Source organism: Erithacus rubecula (assembly GCF_903797595.1).
Source record: "Erithacus rubecula genome assembly, chromosome: 4".
NCBI classification, from domain to species: Eukaryota; Metazoa; Chordata; class Aves; order Passeriformes; family Muscicapidae; genus Erithacus; species Erithacus rubecula.
In genome coordinates, this window is record NC_136686.1 from 49,601,608 (window position 1) to 49,621,311 (window position 19,704).

Genomic DNA, 19,704 nt, shown 5'->3' on the forward strand with positions numbered 1-19,704 from the left:
ACAGTAGAACAAGTAGGGAAAGTCATAAAGAAGTAAAATGAGAAGTGAAAATCCCACTGTTAAAGCCCACGTTAAAATTTACCATAATATAAAGGAAGAAAGATAGCAGGCATCTCCAACTATCATCTACCTATTATTGAGGTAGATATATCACACTACAGTAAATAACCATGGGCATAAAGTCACATACCAATTACATAAACATACAATGACAAATAGCTGTTTTCTCACTTTACCTTCTCTTCAGAGAGGAAAAAAAAAAAAAACAAAACAGCACTGTCTGCTTTAATAGTTTCCCAGATATCCATAGGACTGTCCAGGAAAACAGACTATATATCATGCATATACACCATTTATTAACAACATTTAGCCTATAGAAGGAAGGAAAGATAATTATTGGGTAGCATTGATGTTTATGATTATTGTTTTCTGGTAGGTATTACCATTCAGACAAAATTGTTGGAAAATCTCAAAAATGAGATCTTAATGGCATTTATTCATGTTTTTTTTAATATCAGAAGGCATAATTGCAAAGCCATCAGATGAAATATTAATTTTCTGTTTCATTTTATAGCTTTCAAAACTAAAATTATACTGAAATCAGAACAAAATACGCTCCAGCTGTAATACAGACGTTTGTACAAAAATCAAAATGCAATTTCCCTCTGTCTCCCTTCATAAACTATCTGTTGTCAAAAGTTCTGAGGAAAGAGAAATTCCAAGTTGCATTTAGGGCTAATCTACCTTGGGCTATGTGACTGAGTCAGTGCACAAAAATTTAACTTAGCAAAGTTACTAACCTTCACCCTCAAACTAGCAGCACCAAAGAGTGAGCAGCAGATATGATCCTACATAGTTTAAAGCCCTTTGGAGAATAAAGGCATTCAGGAGGGGCAGACAGCTGTACAAGATACATTTATAAGGAAAATTCAAATCTCTCTGCATCCTGCTCTTAATACTTAATAATACAGTTTTTAGAAGACTTTTGGATGAGGAGTTGGAAATTGGGGAGTGGGGAGAGAGAAGGAACTCCTGAGGATCAAAAACAACGAGTAGAAGTGATAGATAGAAACAGCCAAAATTCAGCACTGGAAAAGGCTAATAAACATGTGCTCTAGAAATGCCTACTAGGGTTTGATCTGTACAACACAATTCACTTCAAAAGGAGAGGGAGTATTGAACAGAAAGACTGGAAATTTTGAAAACTATATAAAATTACTTTAAATAAACAAAGGCCGAGAGAAGAGACAAAGTATTCACAAAGACAGATAAACAAGTATGTCAGAGAAAAACATTGACTATTGACAAATACAGTGGAGAACAGGCTGGCAGAAATACCTGGAATCATTCACACACATCATGGGGTTCTAAATAAGCTGTTCCCATTTGTTAATAAACTTTGAGTGTCAGAACAGATTGCTTTTGAAATAATTTGCTTGATACCCAGCAGCCAACAGAAAAAGCTTACAATTTGTCAGGATGCATAAAGATTGGGGCTGAAAATAAAAATGAAATGACAATGACACTACATAAATCAACAGTAAAGCTTTACTTTGAGTGTTCAGTCACGGCCACACAGCTTAACAGAGATATAAATGAAATAAAAGATCCAGGAAGTGACAACAGAAACCATTAAACTGCAATTACTTCATATCTTATAAACCAGAGTGTAAGAAGGCACATTATGAAGGAGGTTAACTGGATTCTCCTACATACCATTTGCAGCATCCAAACAAGAGAATATTTAACAAGTGAGGTTAAAATGGTAACGGAAAGAAATAGTAATAGATACAAATTCTCACGCTTCAGGAAATCCAAGTATCAACTACTAAATACCTGGGGGTTTACAGAACACTCCTTGGATAAGTATTTCTGCCAGTGACTAAGTAAGATTTTGGTGTCTTTCTGTTCCATGTATTGAGGCCACCACTGGAGACAAGATATTGACTTGCAGTGTCTGGCTCAGCCTGACAGTTTCAGTGCTCCATTGTTGTAACTGCAGCCACAGATCACAAAAGAGCTGATACTGAGAGGATATTGCTAATATCAATCATGAGGCATTGCTCACACAATTTTTAAAACTTACAGTACTCCAGGTAGAAAGCAAAGCCCTCTAAAAAAATGCTGAATATTTACAACTAATAGAAATCATTTCAAGACAAAAAGACACACAGAGACAAAAGAAATTTTTTCAGAAAACTCAAGAGCCTCAACAATTTTTCTTTATCAGGTGTACCTTCTTAACATGAATGAGACTGATTCTAGACCACAGAATACCCTGAGACTGGCTCAGCTGGTGAGAGCGTGATGCTAATAACACAAAGGTTGTGAAGGTTCAATCCCTGCATGGGACATACACCGAAGAAATGGATTTTATTATCCCTGTGGACCCCTTCAAACTCAGAATATTCTGTGATATCAGAAACAGTTCTTCCTGACAGGAGCATAACCAAGATTATAATTCAAATGCTGTGAACCCTTTAACATGCTAACAAAAGAATCACATAAATACAGCCCAAGCCTATGTCACCATGGTCCTCCCTGTCAGTTTTACTCAGATGGTGCCCTTAAATACAGGCTTTCCTTACAAAAGCCTGCATGCCAGGAAAGCAAAACCATCAAATGTTGGCAAAGTTCACTCACACAGACTGCTCAAGGCTGTGCCATAGTCTGCCTGTTTGATCCCTGATTCATTCACACCACTGCAATACAGAAGGTGCTTGGCTGAATCTTGTGTGAAAACAAGCTTTCTGCAGAAGGAACAATAACAAAAGTTTATGTAAAAAAAAAAATAGAGGACAGAGGAACTCAGGTCTTTTTTAAGTGGGGGGGGGGGGAGAATCTCATGGTAAAATCTGTAAAGCTTCTGGGCCTTAATAATAAGAGATTTTTTGGAATGTATTTTTAAAAAAAGGAATCACAACCACCATAGAAGATAAGATGCCAATTTTTTTCTACAGCTCTCCTCTGTCTTTCACCACAAAAACATCATAATATGAAAAGAAAGCATGGGTAGCTTTATTCAGATCACAAATCCTATTGAGTATCCTTGATGATTACCCTTCTAGCATCCACTTCACAAATAATTTTCCTTAACACATGTAAATCCATTGGTTGAGTTAAAAAAAAAATAAAAATCCTTTCCCTGCTAACAGGACTGTGTGAAATTTGGTCATAAACAACTAGAATGAGTACATTTTGATTTAAAAATCTCCTAATGTTGCTTTCACATGAGTTGTTTAATTATATGTGAATTGTTTGGCCTGGGACTCCTAGCAAAAAAAGTCACAGAGTCTATGAGGAGCTGGTAATGGGGATATGGCAATACATACCAATACACAGAAGAGCAACAATTGAGAAATTTTATTCCTGTCATCTCAGTGATTGGATGAACCTTAAAACCTGTATGTTTATCTTTCTTTTTATTTTATAAATTTTATTTTAGAAAGATTTTACCTAGTGATTTAAACATCAAATATACCACTATCCCTTAGTATTTTTAAAATGCCTTTTCACATCTAATATTAAATCCACATCTTACATCTTATTTGAAATAGCTCACCTAAAACTACTGACTTCAGTTTAGACATTAAGATTTTTCAGGATGCAAAGAGTAAAGTGCTCCTCATTTGGAAGAACAGTTTTCTTCATGAAAAAGTATGTTCATTATGGGCATCACACACTGTATTTTAACAAAAAATATTTTTGTTGAATCTAATTTTTAATCCAATAAAACAGTTTGCTTAAAAGTAACATCATCACATTTATAATTTTGTTTATTTATACATTTTAAATATTTGAACTAGATATCATGACTGAGTTCAGAGGTTTGAAATGGCTACAAAGGAGTCATAGCACTAAAAGCACTGATGAAATAACTAATTCAATGAAGAAGAAATACCTCAAGAGTATTAAAGGCTCTCTTCCTACAATTACTGGAGGGTCAGAGAGCATGCACAGAAGGTATGTTTACTGCTCCAAAATATCTCCCCAAAACTATGGAGAAAAAAATAGTTATAGCTAAAGAATATCACATTGATTAGCACCACTTAGAGAAATTAAAATAATTCTTCATTTTAAAGCCCTATAAATTATACTGTTCTTTATCAGGTACTAATTGGTACAAATATTAAAAACTGCTGGAGTAATTTTCAAGCTTTTGCAATATTAATACACCTACCATCTGACTTTATAATTTTTCAACTTTACTTTGAAGCTCCTGTAGCCAATTATATAGTGTTATTATTAATTACAGCTTGAAATACAGCACTATCAATAGAATTTTATCTGCATAAATATGAAAATAAAACTTAAAATTGAATTAAACTGTTTACCCTTAGCGAGCATATGTTAGAATATTAGTTGTGAAAATTAATTTGTTATGCCTGAAAACAGACTTTAAAGCAGAAATATCTCTGGGGAAAAGGTAACATTTCATGTATTGTATTTCTTTCATCTTCATGTAGCAAGATTTTTTAATCTTCTATTAAACACTATCTTGGGGGTGTGAGAGAAGTCCATTCATCTTATTTAACAAAACACAAAAAGCTTTAGCTTTATATATCAAACACGTGCAGAGATTACTGCAGGAAATGTGAACTAATCTTAATAGCAATCCATCTCCTTTCTAAATTATCAATCAAATTCTAAGAGGAAAGGAAATTTTACACCCCTTAAGTTTTATCTTCCTGCTCAAAGCTCCCTCCCCACTTCCCAACAGACTTCTACCTTCCATACTGACAATCCAAAAACTGAGAAAGGTAATTCTGCCTCTCTGGAGGCATTCAAAACCTACCTGGACATATTCCTCTGTAACCTGCTCCAGGTGACCCTGCCTTGGAAAGGGGTTGGACTAGATGATCCTCAGAATCACTTCTAACCCTAACTACTCTGGGATTCTACTGCAAAGAAGTAATCTAATAATTTGGATAAAACCAGAGGTACAATGCACAACTGTAAACGCCCCGAACTGACAAGAGACAAACATGAATTAAGAACCATGTCAGAGAAATGTCACAGACCATTCCCTCTGTGAACAAAATACAGCTACCTGTGTTGAACTCAGAAACAAAGCTACAGCAGCATTCATTCAGCTCATACATTCATTATCATTAATACATGGTTTTCAATATCACTGTAATGATGCAATATTATGAAATAACAAAGTAATTGTAGTTTTTCCTTGGAAAAATGCTGTTAACTGCAATTCACCAGTATAAAAGGAGTAGGTAAAACTACAGAACCTTATTCCTAAAAAACATGTATTCAAGGTCACACCCTGATATTAAATTAATCATTCTCTTCTGGAATAAAGTTGCTATGAAGTTGTCATTTTGACCAGTCAAAGATAAAAAAAATGCTCTGTGATTAAATGCCCTTTGCTGTCTTCTTTATACCTCTGTCAAGAAGTGCAAAATCAACTTACAAGCAAAAAGGGGCAAACAGTACTGATGTCTCACCTGCTAATGATCAGCTCTGCTGCCTGCCTTTATCATTTTTACCTCTTCTAAGAGTTGAATAAGTGTTTCACTGCCAGTACCTATCAGCAGTTGACCAATTGTGCTGAATAAAATCTGTCATGTAGTATTTCATATATTGTTTGCAGATTTGTTACATTTTCCAGCACAAACACTGCACTGAGCAAGTATGCTGAACTCAAAGAGATTTGTCTGAATTAAGTGCTTTTGTATTTTGGGGGAAAAAATAAAAAGGAATGATTTTCTCTCTAGTGATAAATTCATTTGTTTCTAATAAAAGGCAAAATTAACCATTAAAAGAAAGTTGGATCAGAAGCTTTCCAACATTTATTTGGTCAAGGGTAATGAACAGAAAGTAAATAGAAGACTAATATTTAGCATGACAGTTCAGTGAAGACTTGGTAAAATGTGCTTCCTTTTTTTCCCTGCTTTAGTTTGTATCAGTGAGTCAAGTCTCAGTTTAATGCTTAAACTCTTAAGCAATTAGTATGAATTCACTCCTTTGGTCAATGTACCAAAATTATTTAATCATGATGTCAAAATGATTACAGGGGTATCATTAACTTTTTAATGGAAGTAGAAAATTATATAAATTTAGTCATTGTCTTCAAACAATGCATGCAAGAATGAGTTGGAATAATCTCCTTCCAATCGTTGTCATGTAAAATATTTAATTTCCAGTTCTGCTTTGTCCCAGACAGGGTCTTTGTCACTAAAATGAGAGCAGATTTTGATATGTGATATATTTGGTGACATGTCAGGGTGGCACCACTTTGACCTTTTCAGTATTCCACATTTCATTGTGGAGGCTGTTTCTTTCTTTTGCTTCTATTACTGATCAAGAAATAGAAGTTGAACAGAGGGCCAATCAAACTGCAAATTAGAGACAAACGGTCAAAATTATATTAAACAAGTACATTAAATGAATCTGTCTATTAAAATTAGGCAAAACCCTAGCCCTTTTTCAACTCTCCTTTAAAAAACAACAAATAATAAACCAAAGAAACAAGCTTTCCTATTTTCAAATCTCTCACGTCCTCACATACACTATTTTTTTTTCAGAAATGAATATATCAACATTTTTCACATCCCTTCCTCAATTTTTTTTTTGCTTTTCCTTATGCTGATCTTCACATTCATTTTGCTTCTAGTTGTTGGCTACTTATCTTAAGCAGAACACAAATTACAGCAGCAAGGAGTTGAGTTGTCCTGTACATTTGCATGCCAGCTGCATAAGAGGCACAGTGCCCCAGTTAGGTTCTCTTAACACACAGTTTATTAACCCAGACCTGGCAAGTTTTGATGTTGTGTGCAGTCTTATACTATGTAATGATTTTTGTAAACCCACATAGACTCCATACACTCAGATGCTATTCAGTTTCCATTTTAAAAGCATCTCCAGCCTGATGGCTCAGATGAAAAGTCTGAAGACAATGGATAATAGGATCAGGCTGGAAGGGACATTAAGAAATCATCCATTCCACCTCCCAGCCCCAAGCAAGAGCTAAGTACACTTACATAATCACTGGGCAGGTGTTCATCTGATGCATGCTCATGGATCCTTATCAATGCAGGTTCCAAAATGTCCCCAGGCAAGCTGGTGTAATACTTAATGTTTTAAACATTAAAAGGGGCTTTCTCCAAATCTAGACAGTCATGCTAAAGATTAAATCCATTATTTCTGTTACATACACTGCATTTGGATGAACAAGTGGTCCTCTACCTTTCTGAAAAAGCCTATTTGAAAACATTATTTTCTATCACCTTTTCTTAGTCAACTCTTCTTCAGGTGAATTAAGTATCCCTTCTCAGCTGCTCCTGACAGACCATGCTTTTGAGACTTGTCTTTGTTCTCCCTTGCTTGAGGAGTTTCACCTTTTTCTGAAGTGAGAGACAAAACCTGTACTGAGTCAAAATGACATTCCATAACTGACAGACAAATTGAAGGACTACTCAAATTATTTTACAAATGCTATGTCCACCTGCATGTACCATTAAAACATGAGGAATATAGGTTATAATTTACTATCATCCCTGAATCATTTTATAAAATAGTATTTTCTGGTCACTCAGTCTGAATTCCTCATTGCACAGATCCTTCTTGCAGAAGCCTTGTCAGTGTCTTAAATTTGTCCTTTTCCAGACAGTGTTTTCAGATTTGGGCTCTGCAGATTTCTTCTGGATACCCTCCTAGTCCTAGTCCTGCTGACCTTAAAATAACCTCCAGGTTTTACAGTAATCTTCATTCCAAGTCCATCTGGGTTGAACATTAAAATATTGGCAAGTACCTGATCCATCTTAAACAGCTGCCAAGTAACACACAACACATTCTTTCATTTAAACAGAAATTATTGCTAATTGCTCTCTGCTCTGAGAAAAGTTTTCTAAATAGGTCTGCATCCAGCCTATTTACACCTAGATCACAACTGCCAAATTTTCTCAGGAGAATACTGTATGTGACAATTGAGATAACAATACAAAATTTGAGAGATGTGACACATCAAGTGCTTTTTCCTCAGCTATAAGCTGTTATCTTGTCAAAGAAAATTATTAGATGGATTTGATACTATTTTTTCTTGACAATTCTGCACTGGTTATCAATCATACCCCTGTGGTTACATATTATTTACCTGATTGTTTACCTGAGTATTTTTCCAGGAAATAAAAATTACTTGTCTGTCCTGCCTCCCTCTGCTTTCCTTCTGCAGAACCATGAGAGTCCCCGATACCCAAAATAGTTAGTGAGTTGCTGAGAGCACAGAGGTTGCTAAAAATCAAGTGTTCTAATGGAAACATAAATCACAATAAAAAAAATAAAAAATCAAACCACTAATCACAACTTATTATGCTTCTTGATGTTATGCAGGTCTTGTAATGCTCAGGACACCTATTCATGATACTAACTGCTTTGAATTCACAATCCTGTAAATAACATTTATCTTATTCACGCTAATTATTTATAAAATTACAATGGTCCTTTTTTTCCAGGAATAATGAAGATCCAACTGAGACAAAGTCGAGTAATTATGATTATATGTTAATCACAGTTTTTGCTTGCACCCATCTGAAGTTCTCTCAAACTTCTGGAAATGGGAAACAGTAAAAAGTCCTGTATTTCATTTGTTTGCTTTCAGAACTGTGTTGCAGATACTTTCAAGAAAAAATTATTTTTCAGCCAATGAATTTAGTGAGTGTCTGGGGAAGCAAATCTATTTGCCATAGATAAACCACTGCTTTTAGGTATGAGCTGTGAAATAATTATCCATGCCTTTGGCAACCCCAAAACAAAGCAAGGTACAATAGACAGCTTTGGCTCTCCCATGAAGACACCTAGGAGCTGCCAGCAACAATCAGAAGCTAGAAAAAGATCATTTATCAGTTCAGTGAGTGAGCATATTACATACCCTGGTTCCCTAACGTCAAGAATGGCTATAGTTTTGTTCTATAACCAGATTCTTGCACATAATCACTTACCTTTATGATTCAAGCATAAGTACCTGGAACACACACATGCCTTCCTATATGGCAGAAATGCTCTCTACATTCAGATACATCTAGTGAAAGTGGGAAATACTTTATATTTTCTCACCCAAGCCGATTCAAAACAACTGGAGTTTATATCCACATGTCCTGAAAGTCAAATCTAGAAGATTACCCCAGCTTTCTGAGGAAAGAGAGGAAAATTGTTTGGGGGAGGGAGGGGGGGGGCTGTAGTGTCATTTAACACTGTACTTGATGAAAGACCAATTCCACCCTCTTTCAACACACCTACTATTCATTATCTTATTCCATGGTGCCCAAAAAACTACTGTTCCTGAGAAACAGCCATTTTTTCAGGTCAGAAAAAACTATGAAAGAGTAAAAAAAACATTTTAAAAGGATCAATAGGACTTATATATACTTCTCATAGTGCCTGTATTTGTACAGCACATTTTATTATGAAAGAAAAATGGCAAGATTATGGCTTTTACTTCAGAGTGGAGAGGTTTTGTTTTAAAAATTCATCAAAATTAAAACCTCTAGGTTTATCCATGCTGGAACAAGGAAAAAGCTCTCATTGGACCATAATTTTCCTAATCAAAAACTGCATTTCCTCAAATCTGGCTGTAGTTCAACATCTGGTGCTTTTTGCCCCTAAGTCATCAAGGAGCTGCCCCTTTCCAAAAGAGTCTAGAGATATATATATTTTGCCTCTCTTCTTAAATTGCTGCCAGAATTGCCATCCTGTCAGACATGCAAGAAGCCAAATCCCCCATGAGTCCAGGCAGAGCAGCCAGGGATGCTCTGATCACACTGCATGCACCCAGCCAGAGCTCAGCGATGCTCTGCAGCTCGGCACCCGCAAACACCAAACCTGCTGCACACACTCACCAATTTCCCTGGAGATCTGGGTGAAAGCCTCCACACCACTCTCCCCATAGTTGCCTTCAGAAGCCAGAGTTGAGACGTAGTTCCAGCCAAGGGCTGTGACAATGTCCACCATGGCCTGTGCTTGGTAGGAGTCTGGCGGGACCACTCGGGAGAAGTAGTCGTACCTGGTGTTGTCGCTCAGTTCTGGAGCTGTAGATGCATAGCTGATTTGAGGTATCTGCAAACACAAGGACAAACAGAGTCACACAAGCCAACCTAATAACATTTTACAGCACATACTTGTATGTTTGAAAGGTTTGCAATAGATTATACACAGGCTTTGTGCAGAACCAAGTATCTTGTTTTAATTAAATCAGCTGATCAGAAAGCGTCTCGGGTTTTGTTTAATGTCAGTCAAACCTTATTGTGTAACACCCTAACCAAGAAATAATGCATTCAGCTTTGCTCCAGATGTCATGATTCTTGACATGTAAACATAACTTTTTCATTTATTCTGGTCCTAATAGAAACAAGTGAATAAAAAAATAGGGGTAAAAAAAAGGAAGAATTCTTACTATTACTACAGAAAATGTAAAGGTCAGTTATGATGACTGCTTTTCTTGAAATTTGACAAGTAAAATGTGGATTATTGCCATTTCTTTGTTTTATTTATGTATATGAAAATGTGTGTTCCCATTTTATAACTTTCTCTGCCACAGGTTTTTCATTTTCCAGGTTTAATAGTTCATTGAGCATGATTTAAGAACATGAAGGCTATGTATTAAATAGCAAAAGCTATCTGATTAATAAAACCCAGACCCAAAAAAATTGCCTGCACATGATACTCATATACAGAAGAAGGTTACAAGGAGATGAAATTTTGTAGAAAACACCTCAACATTCTTAGTAGAAACAAACCTAAATAACTGGAAGACATTTTAAAGTACATTAATATTCTATTAGGAACAAAAACAAGGGTGATTTTCTGTTAACTCTTGTCTTATACAGATGGTTCAGAAATGTCCAGAAGAGCCATTGTAAGCAATACTCACTTATTTTGAAGAATATTTTTGGTGCAAGAAAATTTAATTAACATTTATGCTAACTTAAACAAAGAATTATTTTCTTATTTAAAATGGTACAACTGATTAAACAGTCATTAGCTTGAAATAAAAGATACTCCAATTATTGCCTTGCGCTGTGATCTATATTAATAAGAGGTGCTTAATTCATGTCACAAAACACATAACAGTCTTCAAGAAAGCAATTTGAGCAGCATTCCTAAACTGATTCTGTTGAGAGCCAAACTGAGCAGCACCAGGCAACAGGTGATCTGGCAAATACTCTCTGTCATATTAAATGTTAGAGTAGAAAGCTTCAGTGTAACTTATATCCTGTTCAGAGCTTCCTCATCAGTACAAACTAAAAAACAGATTTGGGGGAAATGTAAGGAATTCAAAGAGTCTGGTCATTAACCAAACCTGCATAGGCAGTGCAGATATATTCACACAGCCTGAATAAACAGTTAATTGCCTAAGGGTTAGCACAAACATTTCTCAGCCAGAAACTAACAAAATAAACCCTTATGTATCTTGGCTGTATTCTTCTTTAACAAATTTTCTACACATGGAAATGTCTCAGAATAAAGATCTGAAATGTTTTCATAATAAAAACCAAAGAGAACAGGAATGAAAAGGAAAGGGAGGATCACAGAAATAGTTAGAGGTTATATTTCATGGAAATCAATATTACTAACAAAGAAAAAATACGCCAAGTAAAACTAAAGGATAAATTGTTCTTACAAAACTTTCCTTGTATAAATTCCCTTTCTTTCAGAAAGTGTTTGAAACATCTTTACCTCTTTAAAAACAAAATATTTTTGGCCTGTAATAATACAATTATGCATATTTAGAGCACATATTGCCTTTCTGAACTTGTTTTCATATTACTCCCTTAAACAGGCCTTTCTTTTTACAGATGTAAAAACAACAAAGACAACCTTTGTGATTTCACTCATTTTGCTCCTTGGTATTCCATTTCACAAATATTATGTCACTGATCCTTTGCTGAAAGTTATTTCACCAATAATGTCAACACAATCAACACCAGTAAGAAATCTTTTAGACTGATATTTTAGCAGTGAAAATCTTGAAGCCTAGACCACAGAGTTATATCCATTAACTCAGTTAGTTTTTCTGCAGGCATGAGATGAATGACAAATCCTAGATGTGTGTTTGTAGGAGAATTGTTGGCTCAACCACAGCAATGAGATGTTTCAGATCAATAGAAATATTTTATGTACTACAAATACCACTTTTTTGGAAAGGACAGAGAAGAGATGTTCCTTTCCTACTTTTCAGTTCTTTGCAGTTCAACTTCTTCCCTACAGTTACTTCTAATAACAGTGGAAGAAAACACTGGAAATCACAGAAATCACTTGGCACACTAGTAAGCTTAAATCACCACTGTTTTATAGTATTTGCAAGCTTGTTATTAGCAGGAAAGAATAAGCCATGTGCAAGTAAGGAGAAAGAAACTCCCTAAACAGTGAGCCAATCTTAAGTTTGGAGAAAAAATGGTTCTTGTAATGAAATATATAATTATTTTCCTCATTTCTTTCTGTATATATCCCTCATGGTTATAAACAGCACCATGTTCAAGAATTTTCTCCACAGAATTGCAGAATTCCCACCCAGAAATGCTCCATGGATTTCCTCTTTGAAAGTAGTTTATGCAAAAGTAAATAGTAACTTCCTTCCTTTCCTGCTTTTAAATGTACATGTATATTTAAATGTATATAGGGGAGCTCTGAAAAACAGCTTTAAAATTTGAGTATTTGGTTTATGCTCCAGTTACACAGGAAGTGAAGACTCAGAATGAGACTCAAAGAAATTTTTTAGCATGAGGTCAAATTCTTTGGATTTAGTGGTTCAATAATCCATGAATGAAAAATATATACATTAAAATCTAACAACTTTAGTTATGGACTGTAGGTTTAATAAAGCATTTTACATTTCCCCAAGTACATTTTACAAGATGGAACATAATACTGCCTAAGCAAGGGAACTGTTATGCTCTATCAATTCAGTAATGTGTGTTTTTAAAACTCCCTAAATACAGACTGTATTTCTATGTTAAGTTCCACTAGTCTCTTGAGACATAAATTTGCATTTTGAAAGAAATCTGTAAAGGAGGAGTTTCATTTTCTCATTCTAGATTTCTCTACCTAATTTTTCAAAATTAAATACAATAGCTGTAACATTTACATTGTATTTAAGTAGTATATATCAGTGTTAATGGTGTATTTCTCTCTTGGGGAAAAAAATTGATTATATAACCACATTTAAATTGGTTCTTGCACAACATCTGTCACATTCCCTGACAGTTGCTAAAAGCATTCATGTTTGACTGTTCATTGATATGATTTCTCTATTTTTGACCCCTTATGGTTTGGCCACTGTCTTCCAATAACCTATAACCTGATAAACCCAACTCAACTAAAAAAAAACAAAAAAAAAAACCCTAAACTCAACTTCTAGTGGGTGACAGACCTGAAGTATTTGAAATTATTATATAATTCATAGAAGCCTTATTTTTAAAACCTTAAGCTATTTATTAAATGTTGAAAACCAAAAAATCTTAGTGGGATATTTTTTAACAATATCCAGTTTTAGTTTCTTACTGATCTTAAGCTGAACTACTGCTGAAACAACTTGTGATCCCTCAGTCCTTTAATCTAAGTCAGGGGTGGCTCATTTAGTTCTATTGCTCAGTCACTGGCATCAAAAAAACTATTCAACATGCTTAAAAAATAAAAAACAATCTGGAGAAAAAAAAATTAAATCCAATGCACACAAAGTTGCTGATAAGTAAGCAGAACACTTAATCCTTGAAGATACATTCAGTAGTCCAGAAAAGTCTGTTTTTAGTGGGTCTATCTGTACACATCTCCTAGCTAATTTAAAACCTGTCTCTGAAGATCTCCTCTTCCCAGGGTACTGGAGAAGCAGAAGTGACCATCCACAAGCACAACTGTGGCAGCTCTTCAAAGGAGGAATGACATCAGTCCAAGACAAGCACAGAGTCTTACTACAAAACAGACTTGTACTCCCTCATGCAGGGACTGTGGACAACTTCAGGAGTGTCAAAGGCAGATAATGTAACTTTCCATTTATTTCAGCCAAGTGGTAAACCACTTTCAGCTCCTCATACACTGAAAACAAGTCACCCACTACTCCTGAATCCAGGACTATTCACAGAAGAACATTCCTGTGAATCTGCCTGGGGTCCAGTGCTGGGCTGCAAACCCTCAAATACAGAAAAGCTGCACTGAGGATGATAGAGGAAACAACATGACCTAGCTGTGGCCTTCCAGGGCAGTGCCTTCACCAAAACCAGGCAGTTTTTAGCATGCTTTCTCTTGAATTACATGCTCTCTAAGTTTAAGGCAAAAGTTCACTAGAACCCTTTTACTGAGCTTTCAAATCCATTTGCATGCTACATTTGACAATGTAAAGCATCAGCTGGCCATTTCATACGCCATCTTCCTTTACACAGTCTTCCAGCTGAAAGCATGATTTGGGAATAAAATAGCAGACAGTGAAATGAACAAAGCTCAGACAGAAAAAGACTTGAGAAAGGAATCACTATCAATTTTAAAAATTAGACATTATGAGTTACACTCACAGCAGTAACTATGTTGTACAGTCACCCAGAGTAATGGGCTTAAATCACTCACATCTTCAGTTTCACTACCCACTCAGTCCTATCCCTACTAACTTTAAGATCACCTATAATTTTATTTCTCTTTTCCATTCTCTCATCACTGAGCCAGCTTTTTTTTTTTTTGAGAAATATTATCAATAGCATATTAAAATAGTAATAATTGCAACTAAAAAACTGAAGTCAAAAACTTTAACTTAATGACAACTCAATATCAACTGGCATTTTACCACTGACTATTACAGCTTGCAAAGGAGTTAAAGTACTCAGAATAAAATTTGACCGTGGAAACATATTTTCAACTTGATGATTTTTTGAATTTTAAATGTCTATCATTAATCATTAACGACCCTGTCTCTTCAAGATTTTTTTTCCCTTCTTCTGTACAGCAAGAAAGTTATTTGTGAGTACAAAAAATTAACAGCACTGAAAGGATTCCTCAAGCCTAGATATTGAATAGTTGCAGGAGGAGAGCTGAGGTCACCATACTTAGGCTATTAGTGACATTTTTCAATTGCCATCAGCCAGAGAACCATCTTAGTTTGCTCTTGCTTCTGAAAAATGTCAGTCTGCAACACAGTAATGGCAAAGTCATTCAGGAAGGATATTCAAGATTCAAAAGAGTTTGATAAAGCTTAATGACATCCTACTGTATACCAAACAATACTGAAAATGTCTCATTACTGCTAACTATAGAAGGTGAAATGCATCCTGGAACATTTCTCTCCACTGACTATAAAGAGAGCCTAGGAGATTAATTCAACTGTCCTACACACTCTGCAGAACAATAATGTAAACAGCTAAATGTCTCCCATTGAATATCACAATCCCACTCACTTTGGCTACCCATGATTATCAAGATGCCTTACATTCAACTTCCTCCTATGGTGTCTTCATCCCTCCCTTTATGACAAACACTGAGAGGTCACCCATGCCATCATCAGGTATCTCATTTCATTCAGAATAAACCAATATCAAATCACCCTGTGAACACCTAACACATCAAGACTCAGTAATGCCTTTAGAGATTTGAGATGGCCCATGCAACATTCAGAGCAGCTGAGCAGGGGGACACCACAACAACTCTACCAGCTACAAATCAACCCTGCTAGAGCTGATGTTATGGAAAAGTTTAAACACATGAAGTTTTTTCAATCTGTCTCATTCCAAAGATTTTACTGTGAGGAGGAATGATCTACAACAATATATTTTCCCAGCAAATAAATTCATGTATTCATTTATATTTATAAACTCAAGCAATTCTAATAGATATTTAATTAGATGAATACATTCTCCCTGGATGTTAAGGACGACCCTCAATGACAACAATATTTATCATTTGTTGTTGCTGAACAATAATGCATGTTGTTCAGGAATTACCACTGATTTCTGCCTCGCCCCCAAAAGAATGTTGATATTAACTTGAGCAAAAGCAAGAAAACACAAATATGTTTTTCACCCTGATGAATGCAATTTAAAGTGTGTTTAGTTCAAAAAACTTTACTAGAATTTAAAAAGCTTTGGAAACCGAAAGAAGAAAAGTACAATCAGAAAGCTGTCATTAGCTGATTTCACTTGGTAGGCAGGATTTTCTTAAACCCATTTGAATTATTCCAAGTCATTCCATTTGCAGTAAATATCACAGCATTTCATGTCAAGGGTGCTTGCAATTCATACACCTAATGACAGGAAGGTAATGGACAGGTCGCCTGAAATATTTGGAAAGTTCTACATATATTTGTACAGGTTTTGTGCAAAGATATGAGGATTTGTGATAAAATGCAACATAGCTATTTTTTTGCCCCAAATACACAAAGAAAAGGGATCTATCATACCTAAATGCTTCTGAGCTGGAACAGGTAGATTATTTTATTTTTTTCTTTCTATTTGTCTTTCACTGGGTTTACTTCTGCTGCCAGTTACTTTCTGAAGACATATTCCTGAGCAGAATATATCTTCAATGATCAGCACTAATACTTTCATGAAAGCACATAAGTGAGGATCAATACAGCTTCATTTGTTGCCAACAAAATTATTTCTGCAACCATCATAAGCTAGTCTGGTACATGAAAAATTGCAGAGGCAAATGCAATCGCTAGCCTGGTGGAAATGAGGGGGTAAAATCAAACATGCAAATCCTCTTTCATTACTGATTTTCCTTTTTTTTTTTTTTTTTCCTCTCTCCACTACAAACACAGTAATTATGTATCATACTTCTTTCTGAGGATATTGCTGGTGGTCAAATTGCTGATGGCAACTACAGTAGCCTGAATAAACTCAATTACCCTAGTAAAAGTAATATTTTTTAGTTAATACATGTAATTGTATAGTGACAGATAATGGGCTGAGAAACTATTAAAGTTGCATTGCATCACCACCTACCATAAAGAACCTTTCACACAGTCTAACAAAACATGCTACACCAAGTGTATTTCAGTTTACAACCCACCATTCTGCCCTGGTAGAACAGGATATCACAAAGGAAAAATGTGTATAGCATAAAGTACCTAATAAAAAGTGTTTGAATGGATTAGGTTCATTCCAGTGGGTTGAAGTAGGTCAGGGACTCATTAGAAGTCATTACTTACACACAAGGGATGCTATAGAAAATAATAATCATATGATATCCCAACCTCAAATCCCACAATAGATGTAGCATCTACAAAATATATGCACTACTACAGAAAGAATGGGGTGCACTTTAGGGCAAAACATTGAAAGAATATTTATGCATTAGGAACATTTTTCAAACTGAAGTACATCTTGTCACACTATGAAATGCTGTGTAACTCCAGAAGGATGAGAATCCATCTAAGGACAGCTTGAATTGCCATCAATATTCTGTGCAAGGGAGTCTATTGATAAGTGTTAAATAATGGCATTTTCTCAGTGTAGAGTTCTATATCAGTATTTCTGCATCACTTTAAATCCTGGGTTTTCCTCTCTGAAAACCAACCCAGTTAAGCAGTTGCACATTAAAATATCCACCATCTTTAGGCAGGCTCTTTCTAAATATTTTAAGCCCAGCTGAGGTCCAGGCACTGAATGATAAACTGAAGAAGCAGCAGATCAAATGAGAAATATTCATACTGAGATCAAATCACAAGGAGGGGGGATGGAGGGGACCTTGAGCTTGGGAATTGCTGGGAGCTCTTCCTTTACAGAACCTTCTGTTCTCCAATCATCAGATCAAACAGAAAGCCAAAGATGGTCGGATAGCTTCAGGGACTTCTTAAACTATTAAAATTCCCTTTCTACTTGTCGGGGAAACCCACGCTTAATTATGTGTATCAATATATTAGACTTGTGTCAGACTCTGCTGAGCACAGTGTGAACTCTGATATTTCAGTTTTTCTAGCTCTACTTTCCTCATTAGAGCTTGTCATGTCAGTGTCTGGAACTCTAATCTCTTTTGATGACTTCGAGAAAAATATACAAAAATGTGCATTCCTTTTAGTCTGAACTAAGAAAACCAAATTCTTATTATTATTCAGCAGTAACAAGTTTACCTAGTAAGTCAAAATATCCCTCAGCCAAAATCAGGTTTCCTTTACATTCATTTGATAATTTGTACCACAGAGATCACAGCAAGCAATTTGAGAGACTTGCCCATGGGGACACGCACTCGTCCATGGAAATTTTCCTGATTATGGAGACCATCACTATGGAAGGAAGTATGAGACACAGGAAGAAAAGGAAAAGCACTGGAACAGACTGCCCAGGGAGGTGGTAGAATCACCATCCCTGGGGTACTCAAGAGACAAATGTGGCACCCAGTGCTGTGCTCTGCTTGGGAGGGTGGTGATCAAAGGTTGGACTGCATGACCTCAGATCTTTTCCAACCTTAATGATTCTGAGAAGGGAAGAGTGTGCTCTCAGCAGGATGCCAGATGGGATGCTCTGCTAGAGGAACAACTCTGACCTTTGCATTCATTTTTACTGCTGCAAGGCCACTCCAGCTTACAGCACTGCCTGAGCAGGAGTGCTGCCCTTCTGCTACCCATGCTGCCACCTTGACTCATGAGACACAAGCAATCCAAAAATACCATGAAAAGTGAACTCTGTATTCTTGACAGCTCTCTCCACCATTGTAGACAATGTGAAGATATGTAAACAGGGCTCAGCTGGCCAGAGAGATATGTGCAGTGCTTTAGTGGGTGCTTTCACATTTTCTACAATACACTGCCTACACTTCAGCTACAGCTCAGAAAGCCCAGCTTTCCAATAACCTCTTTGTCCCATGCTAAAACTTGGGCACCACATATCAGAATGCATTAAGAAAATCCCTATGAGTCACCATAGCTATAGATTCATTTTGCAGCACACACAATTCATATGGACTTATAAAGCATCAACTTAAACCCGTACACTACAGACTTAGAAGAAGGAAAATTCAAAGTATCTCTGTTTCACTTGTATCCAGATTAATTTTCTTGCATTCTTAAAACAATCAGACTTGGCTGATTAAAAACTCCAGGTAAAATTGTTTACCTTAAAAGTTATAAAACATTAGCCAGTGCCAAGTGATTTCCAAAAAGTTTAATATTTCCTGTATTACTACAGTGAAATGCTAAATCCAGTTGCTACCAGTAGAAAAGGTGAAAAAAGCAAAATATTTATGGAAGAGAACTAGGTGGAAGAAGAAAGAAACAATGCAAAAATACTTTAATTATGTGATAAAAATGATTCAGATAGAAGGAATAGCCTAGTGTTCTCTTTCCTTGTACCTAACAGTGGCAGTGTCTTAACTCTTCCAAAGCACAACCTGGCTGCCAAGGGGCTAAAATCTTACTTGTCCCTTTTGAAAATCCCAGGCTTGCAATACGGAAAAGCAAATGTAACTGCATTATCCACCATCTGGGGATTGCTCAAAAGAATAACTACCCAATCTTAGACTTGAAAAAAGAAGCTTTGTAATTCAGGCTCAGAAGTACATTGTACAAAGTACAGAAACATACCTTGTCCTTCACTCCCTCCAAAAACTATAGTGAAACCAGCATGCTCAAGCACATACAGCAACTCAGTACCCATCATTTCCACCAAGGGATCCTGCAGACAGGCTTTGGGCTCTTGAGGATGCACATGGTTCTACCCTGCAGACTGCTCCACAGCCAAAGAAGCACAGCAGCAGAAAGCGCTAAGATTAGCAAAACTT

General features: G+C 36.0%; 1 protein-coding gene across 4 annotated transcripts in view; it reads right to left on the reverse strand.

Moving 5' to 3' along the window:
- GRM8 (glutamate metabotropic receptor 8) overlaps positions 1–19,704 on the reverse strand; it is a 309,552-nt gene that overhangs the window by 235,866 nt on the left and 53,982 nt on the right. For all 4 annotated transcript variants that reach the window (XM_079304728.1, XM_079304730.1, XM_079304731.1 and 1 more), the window contains one exon: positions 9,849–10,065. In XM_079304728.1, coding sequence (XP_079160854.1) covers positions 9,849–10,065 — 217 coding nt within the window. The remainder of the gene's footprint in view (positions 1–9,848; positions 10,066–19,704) is intronic.